The sequence below is a fragment of the Plasmopara halstedii genome (genome assembly GCF_900000015.1).
Source record: "Plasmopara halstedii genome assembly, contig: Scaffold_110, whole genome shotgun sequence".
NCBI classification, from domain to species: Eukaryota; Oomycota; class Peronosporomycetes; order Peronosporales; family Peronosporaceae; genus Plasmopara; species Plasmopara halstedii.
In genome coordinates this window covers 1310842-1323711 of record NW_020187031.1, presented here as the reverse complement: position 1 = coordinate 1323711, position 12870 = coordinate 1310842, and the positions used below count along the sequence as shown (strand labels likewise).

The window sequence follows — 12870 nt, the reverse complement described above, 5'->3', positions numbered from 1 at the left end:
GTGTCGCAACGCTTTCAGTTTTTGAGGTCGGAAACGGAGTGCGTAAATTGAGCTGAGTTGAGGCGGATCAAACAGAACGCCTGTCTTTCAGTGGATTCTTCGTAGCTTGCTCATTGAGGATGGTAGTGTCGGGTTGCGACTCGGAAACTCACTATGACCGTACTTTCTAGAAAACACCTCTGCCACTTTACTTAGCATAGCATTTGGTCGTCGAACGCAAGGATCGCACATATCTAAGTTACATGAAGACACCTGAAGTTGCCGAGCCCCTCCCGTTTTACACAGGAGGGGCATATGTGAATTCTTTATGTCAAAGTTTCTTCTGTACAAGGCTCAAGGCATAGTGTATCTTGAGTTTACGAGTCCGCGTTAATAAAACGCACACACGATGAGATTTTATTCACCACTCAGCTGCTTAAGCGGGATAAATACCAGAAATTGTTGAGATTTTTCCGATGTTGTTCCTGAATAAGTACCGAACGGTCACCCCTATTCTATGAATGACAACACCATTGTTCACAATACTTACAGTGTGTCACGTTACCGCACAATGACAACCCAATGTCCCAACTGATCGCTGATCGTCTGTGACGTCAGTAGGGCTGGCTCTATTTGATATGCACGGTTGTTCCGAGCTACGGTACCACACTGCATTGTAACAATAAAGTTAACGGGCGCCCCTCCACTCTCCTTCGGCCCCATTCTGGTGCGTACCAAGGTTTTGGTGTACTGCTCTCGGAGGTTCGATAAATCGCATCGGTGGCCGTGCAGTGCTTCGTGGCTGTACTCAGTTCACATCAGCGCAGAGTTAAGGTGCAGGTTGGGTCGCTGAAGTGTAGAAGTTTGAGGAGGCATGCGAAGCAATAAAATTTCGATCGTTGGTGCGCGCGGAGTGGGCAAAACGAGCTTTGTTCATGCTTTGGGCGCCACAGAGAGTGTGAAAAATGCACCTCAACCCCAGTATTGTTGGCAGCGTCCTGGTCAAACTGGGAACGGCAAAACGATCCTGCACATACTGCGCACTCCTAAAGAAGTCCTAGACAGTGACGACGGCGTTGTTGTGCTGCTATTTAACCTCATGCGGCGTGACTCACTTACAGAAATCATTTCACAATGGGCGCCTTTAGTGGATGTAATTGGACGAAGGCTGTTTCTCGTGGGGACACATGCCGACTGTACGAGTCAGCGCGAGATCTCATGGTCGGCAGTGCGAGAAGTCTCGGGTGAGTTTGATGGATATGAGGAGGTTTGCTGTTGTTCTGGCGATGATAGCATGCTTCGAGTACAGCATACGCTGGATCAGTGGACTGAAAGTGGATTGGCAACGGTGACAAACGACATCCCCCTATCGAGGGCTTCGATATGTGGCGGATTTCCAAGGCCAGTTGTGACAATGATGGTGCCTAGTACAACGCGTTGTTTGCCTGCACCGCCTGCACGTCAACGACACTCATGTACGCAAGCAGAGATGTGGCTATACGATCCAAACGAAGAAGTGTCAACAACGCCAAAGGTAACGGGTGCAGGTGGCGACGTGAAGCTACGCACAATTTCCAAAGCAATCTATGACATTCGCGGCGCTGTCGCTGAAAAGAGCAAAGCACTGACAAAGTACCGGGACCGCCAAGTGAGTCACTGGTTAAAACGCAGTCGATACTTCGGCCCAACTGAAAGCAGTCGTCATAAGCGATGGCAGGAGGAACAAAAGAAGCATCAGCTGGCTCAAAGTCAACTGCGTTATCAGCATGGAGGCAGCAGCACTATACGCCAGTCAGGCGCTCTTAATTCCTTACAAGAACAACGCTTAAGAAGCGTGAGTCACCCAGATAAAGCTGAAGTATTTGGTGTTGGTCCAGCAGGTAGAGATTGCTTGTCAAGCTCGCTGAACGTCAAACAAAATGATAGCCTTGTCACTCCGTTTGAGCATAAGACCTCAATGGAGCCTACAGAGAGCACCAAACAATGGCAACGTCAGCTGCAGGCAAGTAGTGAACAGGAGCAAATAAAGCGATTTGTCTCAAAACGTAGTTTGCGCAAGCAAAAACGCGCAATCTCCGGCGACTTTTTTGAGCGGAGCACAATGTCAGCTACAGCGTATCTGGACTGTTACGATGAAATGGATATGCCGCCCCAGCTGCAGCCAATTTCACCTTTATCGGGCCGACTCACCTCTCTTCCGATACTGTCTCCAGCATCCACAATGGCTTCCTCACTGTCGTCTGAAGATGCTTCAATTCTAAGCTGTCAAGGTGTTGACATTGCTGCGCTGAAAAGCTTGCACAACGCATCCAAGTCTGACATGGTACTAAAGCTCCATGCGCCGGATAAGCCGCAGACTGAGAGTATTGCCCCGCGATCACTCTCTTTGCGGAATGATCTGTTCATCAGCCGAGCTAATTTAGTGACGAGCAGTAGCTCTGAAACTTTTAATTGCAATGACATCGACGACATGCTCGAGTGCTTAGATAGAGTGACGTTGTCCATCTAAAACGTCGAGCTTACTTTCAAAGAAATAATTGATTAAAAATTGTAGGTAACTAACGGAAACAAATCAATATTAAACATTAAGCCACTCAAATGACAATGCTCCAGCGGCTGTGTACGCTACGATGCTGCGCTGCTCGGCGGTTTATCAATGCTCGCTGGTACACAAGAGCAAGCGGGAGTGAAGTCGGTGTTTATGAGCTTGAAACCATCTATGCACTGTCCTCTGCAGCAGGAAAGGCTGGGGTAGCAGTCATTCGCATTTCCGGCGATCAGGCGAATTCGTGTCTGCTGCAGCTGAGCCGGACTTCAGTGCTACCAAGACCTCGACTGTGAGTACAAATAATCTGGTTTCAATGTGATGCAATCAATGGTTCTGACTTCAAAATGACATAGTGCCGCATTAAGGAAACTTTATCACCCAAAAACGAAGGAGCGCTTGGATGACGCGTTAGTCCTTCGTTTTCCACACCCGCATAGGTAATAGACATAAATTGATAATATAATGCAACAGCATGGAAAAAGTTTCATTTCGGATGTCAAAATTTTAGTTTTACGGGTGAAGACATTGTGGAGCTGCATACCCATGGAAGTGTTGCAGTGATTTCTGGTGTCCTGGAAGCACTTAGCCATGTGCCAGTGAGTATATTGCCGCTAGTAAATTTCTTTCTAATTTTAATCGCAAATTTCATAATGCAGCATTGCCGTGCTGCCGAAGCTGGAGAATTTACTGAGCGAGCGTTTAACAACAACAAGCTCGATTTAGTGCAAGTGGAGGGTCTGGCCGATCTGCTAAATGCTGAGACAGAAGCTCAGCGCGGTCAGGCACTCCAACAACTTTCGGGAGAAATTGGAGAAATATATGAAGGATGGCGTGAAAGTCTCGTGAAATCTCTCGCCTACACGGAAGCCTTAATTGATTTTGGAGATGACGAAGACGATGTCACAGATGCTGCTTACGAAGCCGCGGTGGATCGGTATGTAAAATTTTTATGATTATCATTAATCTAAGTAAAATTGTTACATGTCGTCATTCATTGGTTCTTGATAGAGTTCGTATGCTAGCTGATTCCATCCGCAAGCACTTGGCAGACAACAGACGTGGAGAAATTCTGCGAAGTGGTGTCCAAGTGGCTATCGTTGGACCACCTAATTCAGGAAAGAGCAGTCTACTGAATATTCTTGCACGACGGCCTGCCGCAATTGTATCATCGATTGCCGGAACAACACGAGATGTTGTGCAGGTGCCACTCAACATTGCTGGATTCCCCGTCATTGTTAGCGATACAGCTGGAATTCGTGAAACTGAAGATATCATCGAAAAGGAGGGTGTTTCACGAGCCCAGGAATGTGCCAGTGACGCAGACATCTGCGTGGTCATGATTGATATACAGGTATGATGTCACGTCTTAAACACAAGAAGCTAGTTGATCTCAATTTTCTTTTTGTGCAGAATGCCGGACAACTTTTTAATGATAAATACAAGACTTATCTGCAAGACGGTGCAATTGTTGTGCTTAACAAAAGCGATCAGGTGGATGAGAATCAGATTGCAAGCGTGCTTGAAAGTTTTGACTCAGGGCAACGCGACCAATTGCTCGTAATTTCCTGTACAGAGGGGAACAATATTGGGACTTTCGTTGATAGACTTGCATCGACAGTTCAAGATAAGTAGGTACTTTGCTGTATGATTTGAGTCTACGGTTTAACCTATTTTCTGTCTCGATCATCAGATTAAAGGTATCTGCAGGAGGTCGGACAAATAGCGCGTTAATCACACGAGAGCGCCACCGACAAAATCTCACGGAGTGTCTCTCATCTTTGGATCAATTTTTGAGTAACTTTCATCACAGTGAAATTGCAGCAGAAAATTTACGTCAAGCTGTCATAGCGATTGGCCGTATCCTCGGGCGGATCGACGTTGAAGAAGTTTTGGATGCTCTTTTTGCCGACTTTTGCATTGGCAAATAGACACCCGCTCGTGAAATCTCGAAAAGGCGTTAACGTTTAGACCGCATAAACATTTAGAAATGATTGAATTCGAGTTGTGGGAAACTTATGCGCACGACGATGCGAGCATCAGTGATGGCGATGGTCCCCAGGAATTAAAAAGAAAGTTTGAGTCGCGGCAGGGATCTCACAGTAGCAGCCGAAAGGACCGAAAGTCGCCCGCAGAACGACTATCACCAGTAAGCAGAGTGTTGGCAGCATCTATGCTTTTTTATATTCTCCTTAATTCACCTTGCTAGATATTTGAGGAAAACTTTGCCTTCGATAGCTATCATGTTAATTCCTCAAAGGAATTATATGGCGGTAGAGTTAGTGACCAAGCTTCTTGTATATCTCAACATCTTAATTAGCTGTTTTGTGCAGCATGATGGTCTCATTATGCACTGGCCTCTCGCCCAGGCTCAAAACGTGTCAAATCAAAGTGTAAGCTAGTTCGCTATCATGGATTGAACTACTTAAGTATTGTATGCGATATCGTCAGAAGAAAAATACGCTGCGTGGACATATAGGTGCTGTGCTTACGCTTGACTTCGCACCAGATCTGGGGCCAAAAGGTTTGCTCTTCTCAGGCTCAGCTGATCGATCCATTAGGATTTGGGACCCATGGAGTAGCGTCGAGACTTCTTCATTGACTACTCATATCGAAAATTCGTGCGTTCAAACTCTCGACAACCATTGCGGTAGTGTCGTATGCTTGCGAGTTTTAAAACAGCACAGCCATGGCATTGTTAGCTGTAGTCTGGATCGGACCACCAAGACGTGGTATTCAGCGATGGGATGTGCTTCGCGAATCTACCCATGGTACCTTCCAGCCCAGACTATCATACAACCAGGAAGTGGTTGGCCCTCGGCGCTTTGTGTACGCTCTGAATCGCTGTTTGTCGGCGATTCAGATGGAAATATTTCAATGTACACACAGCTTTTCGAAAGCGCCGCAATCACCAAGACGGCAAAAAACGTGGATGACAACCACTCAAGTCATCATTTCAATGCCAAATCTAGGTTTTCTTTCAAGCGAAAGTTTTCTCAATACCACTCGCTTGGAATCTCGAGACTTCAGTTGATCGCTGACAACTGCTTCGTGGTGTCTCTTGGGTACGACGAAAAGGCTCAAATTATCGACGCTATATCGGGTGCTCTCTCCTATGCAATTTGCAGCTCTAAAGCTGCGCGATTTATTTCGTGCACCTGGAATGAAAGAAGCCACACTTTACTGCTTGGTGATGCAGCAGGCTATATTCACTTGTGGAATATTTTCGAAGACAAGTTGGTGGATAAGAGACGAATGGTTCCAGCACCGCCTTTGGCTATCGTAGGAATGTATATGCTGCCTAGCCCCTCAGGCGATTTCTTACTTACAGGCTTGGCCAATGGTGCTAAGCAATGGCTCATAAATCACAACGCTGGGTATGCTTATTTTCGTGGTCACACCGACGCAGTTGTTGCAGTCGTCTTGATCGGTGATGGTATCGATTCGCTAGCGAGCGAAGAAAATTATGATCAAACTGATCTAAATGAACCTGAGGTCCTACTAAGAGACAAAGTCAGCAGTGCGCGCACTCGGCAAATTTTAAGTGCTTCACTAGATGGCTCAATAAGATGTTGGGACCCGTATGACATGAAAACGTCATTTCAATTTGATGAAAAAGACTCAGAAATGACTTGCATGGTGGCATCAAAGCGTTTTCAAAAAATTTTCACAGGGCACCTTGAAGGATTTGTCAAAGTATGGAGCATCAACGCAGGCGATGAGTCAGCAATAATAGCCAAAGCAAATGGCCCCGTCATTTGCTTGGCAGGTAAGTGATGGTACTAAATGTGTCTGTGGAGTAATTGGCTAATGATTTGAGCCAGTGGGGGCCGTTCGAAATCAGGAAGTTTTGCTTGCAGGAAGCAGCGACGGGAGTGTTTTTGTGTGGGAAGTAAACTTCGATCATATTCTGCAAGGAGTACCATTTCAGCTGACACTTGTGTCTGAAATACAAGAAGAAGTTACCGCACTACTCTTCTGTAATGGCAGCTTTCTCGGCCGAGAAGGTCACGAATTTTTCGTAGCTGGTGTCTTAACAGGCCAGATTAATGTATGCCAGTTTTGATGCTCTATACATTCATGCAATTAATTTTTGGTTCACTTCGCTTTGCAGGTATGGAGTTTTGCAAAGAAGGCACTCATGTGCTCGTTTAAAGGTCATAGTGACGCGGTGTGCAGTTTGACCATGCACGGTTGTGTTCTTTTCTCAGGATCGGATGATACGCTTCTTCGCATGTGGAACATCTTGAGCCCAGGTGAAACGTATGAGCTCGGTGTGCTACGCCCTCCAAATTCGAAGTCATCATCCGGATCTGAATCCCCCATTGTGTGCTTGGACCCAGTGCCAGGCCGCGGACTTGTTCTCAGCGGAGCAGCCGATGGAACGATCATTGTCTGGGACTACACGACTTTTGAGGACCAAAGTGCGTACGACGCGTATGGAAAAATCGTATTCAGATATAAGTGGGTGACTGCTTGTAATATGTACTCACCATAAACTTTAGCTTACATAACCGCTATGTAGAGTCGATGGATGCATTAAGTGTCTTAGGTGCTGGCCAGATCGCAAAGCCCTGATATGTGGCACCGCTGAAGGCAAACTCATCGTTATCGATCTCCCATCCGAGGTTTTTGTAGTTAACTAAAGCATTTTGTTGCAATGTACCCTAAATGAATTTCTTGTTGAAAATCTTCTTTTTTGTAACAACTCATGAGCGACATCACTGCCACCAAAACGCTGTACTTAATCCGCCACGGCGAGTCTACGTTCAATGAGTGGCGAACACGTAGCCTATGGAACTTCTCATGGATCTTTGTGCGTGATCCGATGATTGTGGACGCACCATTAAGCGCAACGGGTCGAGAACAGGTGGCCAAGCTTCACAAGTTAATTCAATCCAAGCATCTCGAGGATATAATCGAAGTGGTGCGATCGAATATAATTAAACAAATTAACTAATAGCTTATGCTTAGAGTTGCAGATCATAACAAGTCCATTGACTCGAGCGATTGAGACGACAATTGAAGCTTTTCCTGACACGAAAATTCCCATCGTAGGTACAATCATAATACAGAAAGTCTTGTCTGGTATTTGATTCTTAACGTGGTTGTCATTTCGTAGTAGATTCATCGTGTCGTGAAATGCTTGATACTGCTTGCGATATTGGCCGCCAACCGACTGAGCTGGCGCAGCAGTTCCTGTCACAAGCAGATCTCGACTTTTCGAATCTAGACCCAATTTGGTGGTTGGACTCAAAAAATGTTGCGCGATTGAGAACTGACGATACATCTTCGGGCAAGACTTTAATCCCATCAACTCCGGATGAAGTGCTCCCTCTTCGAGAAACGGCGAAAGATGTAGATGTACGGATTCGTGAGTTTGTGGCCAAGTTGGAAGAAAGACCTGAGCAGCACATCGCTATAGTGGGACACTCATCTTTCTTTAAGCGCATGCTAGCAATGAGAAGAAAACTTTGCAACTGCGAACTCCTGGAGATCTCATTTGATCACGTTCGGCTACGCTATCTTCGACAAGAGGTTAATGCAAACTTTTTAAAGTGAATTCTGGTACATTAACTGCCATTCTGTTAACTTTAAAAACATTTACCTTTAAGTATCCTCACACTTAAGCTTGTTTCTCTGTTGATCGACTGAGATGCATGAGCGAAGCAATGAGAATAGCACCAAAGCCAAAAATCATAGCAGGCATCATGATGACCATGAAGATCGGCTCGCCACCGTGATACTCTCGGCTGTAAATAACGGCTTGTAACGGGAGACCTACAATCATACCGAGCCAGAAGGTAAAATTGCCTAAACGTGTGCCGCGGAGCCCGCGACCGTGGACGATGATAACCAACTGAACCATTTGGAGAGTAAAAAAATACATCTTGACAGTGCGAAACATGAGGATAAAGGCACATTCATGAAGTGCTGCAGACATAAAAAAGGTGAGGACAGTAGCATTAGCCTTAGAAACATTGTACGTATCCAAAGTCTCTAAGTAGACATGTCGTAGTAGAAATTCATGCACAGGTTTGTTCCACTTGCGAGCAAACTCGTCAAAAGTTGTGCTATTCCACCAATCACCGTAAAAATCTCGATCAGCCAAATACGTTACCTCAGCTAAGCCATTGCAAATACATTCGAAGATAACAAACCACGTGAGGAGGTAACAGCCAAGAAAAGGAAGCAAGAGGCTCACGATCGATAAGATGGGACTCACAGTGCCAGAATCCTCCAATCGAGGCATCACTTGAGTCGTAATAATGATGTAAAGCATCGAAATTCCCATAATAAGGGCAAAAACCTTTTCGGCGATGTATTCCCAGCGAATTCGGTCTGTGCGTGGAAAGTTTGGCTCGTACACGAGCGACGGGATGAGCAAGTACATAGTAAAGTCTTTAACATCTAGCGATGGTATTTTGTTTTGAGCACGCGATATCTCGAGCATGGTTCGGATGTAGGAATGCATCTTCATGAGCAGCACGAGCCCTTCAATGAACGCAGAGACAGCATGGATGAGATTCCAATCGCGCCACACAATAAAAACAATCGTAAAGAAAAATAGCAGACTCTGCAAAATATGGTGCACAATATTTATCGTTAGTCGGTTTGAGAACCGCTTAGTCCCCGCCATGTATACTGGGATAAGAGCCGTGTAGGCGTATAGACCTTGACACACAAAAGTAGCGAGCACCTCGAGTAGATGGGTCGAGTAAAAAACCGATGTTAAGAGCTTTAAGTCGGCTGGTTGATTTCTCATAAGCAAATTGGTCAAAAGCGTTGTAAACACGTAAAGCACTCCAGCCAACATTGCCAGATTGTATAAACCCCGAAATTCGGAGCTATGTACGCCGGAACGCGCATCCGCCGGGTCCAGCGGGGACACGACGTTGCAAAATTTCTTAATGCGCTTTTTGCTGTCCATCGGCGACCGCACATTACTCAATTTCTCTTCACGCGGCCCCATTATTCACTGTACAGCGCTTGTTGCCTTGCTGGTCTTTCTCGATCTGAAGCGAATGTACAGCGGCTGTTATTCGCATTGCCGTCATCCACGTGTGTGCCACATGGAACAAAACCTTTGCAACGCTATTATTGCATCAATACGATAATCACCCTCCATTTCCTCGAGCGGATGATCTATGTAGAGATTAAGTCACAACAGGAACAGTAAACAGTATACAACGAGTCAAACAAGATCAAGATATGTCGAAATATCCACAACTACGCAAAATATGGGTAAAGTATTCTGCGGGAAGTTTAGATTGCGCTGCACAATATCAAGCTTCACTCCAGTTTGATGGCACCCTTATTGAGCGTAACCAACGGCAGCAATCAAAATAAGTTTTGCCCAAAAAAAGGCGCTGGCTAAGTATGGTGATGATGTTCCGTTCGTCAGGCCGGGGAGCGAAATTTCGCGATAAAAATGATCAATATGACATGATCATTAAGCGACAAAGCGATAAGTACTGTCCTAAATCCTCAATACTGACCATCTTCAAATCATGAATGTATTCTCGACGGCTGCAACCCGGTTCGACAGCACGATGATGCGCCTACGAGGCCTTTGTGTTGCTGGAAAATTACTGTTTTACCGTAAGAAATCGTGAGAGTCGAAATTTTCTACTACATTCTTTTGTTCTTTACATACGAACTCTCACTGTTTTCGTCTGAGTTAAAGTCTTATTCTTGCGTCGACATTGCTGTCGAAGCTTTGGAGGTAGCTTTGGAGGAAGCAAAGACTCGACAAAATTGTCGACGCCAGACGCCGTGGGAGTAAGGTCAAAGGTCGGCGATAAAGACAGCGAAGGCCAGGGGAGAAAGACAACACATGATCGACGACAGACATGATGAACATGTCGCAGCTCTAGATTACAACGCGAGTAATGCCCAACCACTTCGGGACACAACTATCATCTTTTGTTGCTTGTTATTTTGTGTTAGTTATGTCGCTGTAGAAAATTTCTGTAAGGTTGTATGTGCTGCATTTTGCTACCTAACCTCATATATTCAGTACAAATTCAGTACAACTGTATTCAATTTAATACAGTTCAATTGTATCAAGTTCCATTACACTTGGTATATCCACTAAGTGCCTAAAAGATGACGAAACTCTGGAAAGGAGGGGTTTATGATAAACGTGGGCTGCTAGCCACACGTCAAAAATAAAAGACGACCCTTATGAGAGATAGTTCAGCGTATATATTTAGTACCAGTATAATAAGATTAGACTTACGCATATGTACTCTTGAAAACAAACGAGTGGTTCCCTTTGAGGCTCTCGGCTGCAGAACACGTGATGTGGTATAATGAAGATACTTGCCAGCGGTACCTGAATTTTCGACAAAATTATTCATTTGGGTTGCTTCATTGGCAAGAAGGGCCGCGGGAACATCACGTGAAGACAAAGGTAACCGAAGATCAGCTAATATCTCTGTCCCAAAGGGTGAAGTTGCTTGGTCTGGCCAGCTACTTGACCAAAAAATTGCAAACAATGCCAACATGGCACAACTCCTCAATAATTTCATTCACAAGAATTCAAATGGTGATGGAGTACAGAGAAATTGCAGCGGGGCTGCCGTAGCTCTTTGATTAAAGGAAGCTAAGCTAAGGTTACCGACCTTACGTTCTTTATAATAACCAGTACAAGTGCAGCGGACCGCAATCCGCTGCCTCCAAGAGTACTGAAAACCTTAACCAAGGTAGGTGAACTCTTCCGCTCAAAATTGAAACTGTATTTAATCGTTTTAGCTGCGGCAGAGCTGCCAATATCTCAACCCCCCAGAAGTTCTTGATGAAAATAGTAATACCTAATTAAAATAGTAAAACCTAATGTATATAGGAAACCTAATTAATATAGTAATATGCATTACTACTGGCAATCCTGCCATGTGGTGGCTTCTTGTTACGGTGAGGCCATACCACTGTGTGATTACACCAACTTGTGTAATTCACAACTATGTACGGTCACACCATTTTGTGCGACCCGCCCTTTCATACAAGGGTACGTATAACCTCGTTACACTTTTCCCCATTAAAATTGTGAAATCCTCAAATCACATTTAACGGTCGCCTTATATGAGGCTCGCGTGTCTGAGACACCTTCACGTTCTTAAGAACAACTTTAAACTTTCTCCGCTCTATGAGCCCTGTGTCTACGACACGCAAAAATGCCCAGCCTAGCTGGTAACGAGCGCCCGCAGGCAAAGCCCTTCTTCTTCTGCACAGGGTGTATCTCCAGACAGTACGTCCGCGGCTTCACGGGAAGCACATCACAAGCCCTCGGCAACTGAGCGCAGCACACCGCGCCCGCCCCGGGTGACGTATTTCCTTGTCGAGAAGTTGGAGGAAGTCGACTACGAGTGCAATACTCCTTTCCCAGCATGAGTGGTATCTTCTAATCAATATTGCGGTTGCAAAAGAATTCTCTTGTACAATCGGTGACTTGTATTCCTAAGCATGACGATTTTTGATTCAATTTTTGTCAAACTATTCATAAAAGTCGATAGTTTATGAGAGACGAGGAGGATGAAGCCAATGGCGTGACGTGAACCCAGTTCGAACCTAGCGGACACCGTGTCCCACTCTCGGCTTCAGGGGGAAGTGGTATTATTGCCAACCTCCTCAACGAGGCACAGAAGCAGCAATTGGAGGCTGCCCACAGGGCGGCTCTCATGCGCTCGTATCCATGTTCGGCTTACGACCCTCGTGGGGAGTACGGCTTCCGCTCGGCGGATCTCGCTACTATAGCGAAAGACGCGATCACTCGATCGTTGGGCGTCTACGTAGGCGGGCCCCGGCCAGTACACAAGCTAAGCTTGATCAGCGGAAAGCTCTTCGGGCTCACTTTTGATACCACAAGAAACGACAATGGATCGGTACCGCGCTCGACTTCAAGCTCAAAAGGGAGGCGCTCGTGTACCCGCACTGCGGACCATTCCTGTGGTGCTCGCCCTTGGCAAAACCGCTGCAGATGATAAGTAGCTTCATGAGCGATGGGTGCAGCGGCACCGGGAGCTTTCATCGCAGTCGAACTTACATCCGAGCTACAAGGAGGTGGACGTGCGCGTTGAAACACCATCTTCGGTTCGAGTTTGTCAAACTCAAGGCGCAACGCTGACTTCCTTCGTAATTTCGCCCTGCGGCGCATTTATTATTTCCATCTCACTCTCACGAGCTCTGTGGTCTCTCACACGGGTGAGTCTACGACCACAGCAGCCATAGCTTAAGCTCAGCTTATGGCCCTCCGACCCACACCGACGATAGTGTCCGACACTACCGCAAGATGATCCATCTGTTAGCAGGTAATGCAGTGTTGGTCAGCTTGTATATTGAGAAGC

At 45.9% G+C, this 12870-nt stretch overlaps 6 protein-coding genes across 6 annotated transcripts; 5 read left to right on the top strand and 1 right to left on the bottom strand.

Moving 5' to 3' along the window:
• Window positions 1–853: 853 nt before the first annotated feature.
• On the top strand, window positions 854–2488 carry PHALS_00281 (P-loop containing nucleoside triphosphate hydrolase; the record flags this gene model as incomplete). The annotated part of the gene is made up of 1 exon (XM_024729958.1): window positions 854–2488. One exon carries the CDS (start codon window positions 854–856, stop codon window positions 2486–2488), a length of 1635 nt encoding a protein of 544 aa, XP_024572327.1.
• Window positions 2489–2583: 95 nt separating this feature from the next.
• PHALS_00280 (trna modification gtpase) lies at window positions 2584–4455 on the top strand (the record flags this gene model as incomplete). The annotated part of the gene is made up of 7 exons (XM_024729947.1): window positions 2584–2816; window positions 2881–2964; window positions 3036–3123; window positions 3184–3461; window positions 3536–3878; window positions 3938–4155; window positions 4218–4455. The coding sequence occupies 7 exons, from the start codon at window positions 2584–2586 to the stop codon at window positions 4453–4455; spliced, it is 1482 nt and encodes a 493-aa protein (XP_024572326.1).
• Window positions 4456–4514: 59 nt separating this feature from the next.
• On the top strand, window positions 4515–7170 carry PHALS_00279 (Cdc4 and related F-box and WD-40 proteins; the record flags this gene model as incomplete). Its single annotated transcript, XM_024729936.1, has 10 exons — window positions 4515–4578; window positions 4628–4673; window positions 4734–4797; window positions 4858–4917; window positions 4979–5145; window positions 5207–5295; window positions 5388–6293; window positions 6349–6575; window positions 6639–6988; window positions 7050–7170. The coding sequence occupies 10 exons, from the start codon at window positions 4515–4517 to the stop codon at window positions 7168–7170; spliced, it is 2094 nt and encodes a 697-aa protein (XP_024572325.1).
• A 65-nt stretch (window positions 7171–7235) lies between these two features.
• PHALS_00278 (Phosphoglycerate/bisphosphoglycerate mutase, active site) lies at window positions 7236–8086 on the top strand (the record flags this gene model as incomplete). Its single annotated transcript, XM_024729925.1, has 3 exons — window positions 7236–7451; window positions 7507–7582; window positions 7650–8086. The coding sequence occupies 3 exons, from the start codon at window positions 7236–7238 to the stop codon at window positions 8084–8086; spliced, it is 729 nt and encodes a 242-aa protein (XP_024572324.1).
• Window positions 8087–8641: 555 nt separating this feature from the next.
• On the bottom strand, window positions 8642–9653 carry PHALS_00277 (sterol o; the record flags this gene model as incomplete). The annotated part of the gene is made up of 4 exons (XM_024729914.1): window positions 8642–8650; window positions 8751–9447; window positions 9505–9540; window positions 9610–9653. The coding sequence occupies 4 exons, from the start codon at window positions 9651–9653 to the stop codon at window positions 8642–8644; spliced, it is 786 nt and encodes a 261-aa protein (XP_024572323.1).
• Window positions 9654–10035: 382 nt separating this feature from the next.
• On the top strand, window positions 10036–10381 carry PHALS_00276 (uncharacterized protein; the record flags this gene model as incomplete). Its single annotated transcript, XM_024729902.1, has 2 exons — window positions 10036–10126; window positions 10212–10381. The coding sequence occupies 2 exons, from the start codon at window positions 10036–10038 to the stop codon at window positions 10379–10381; spliced, it is 261 nt and encodes an 86-aa protein (XP_024572322.1).
• Window positions 10382–12870: the final 2489 nt, after the last annotated feature.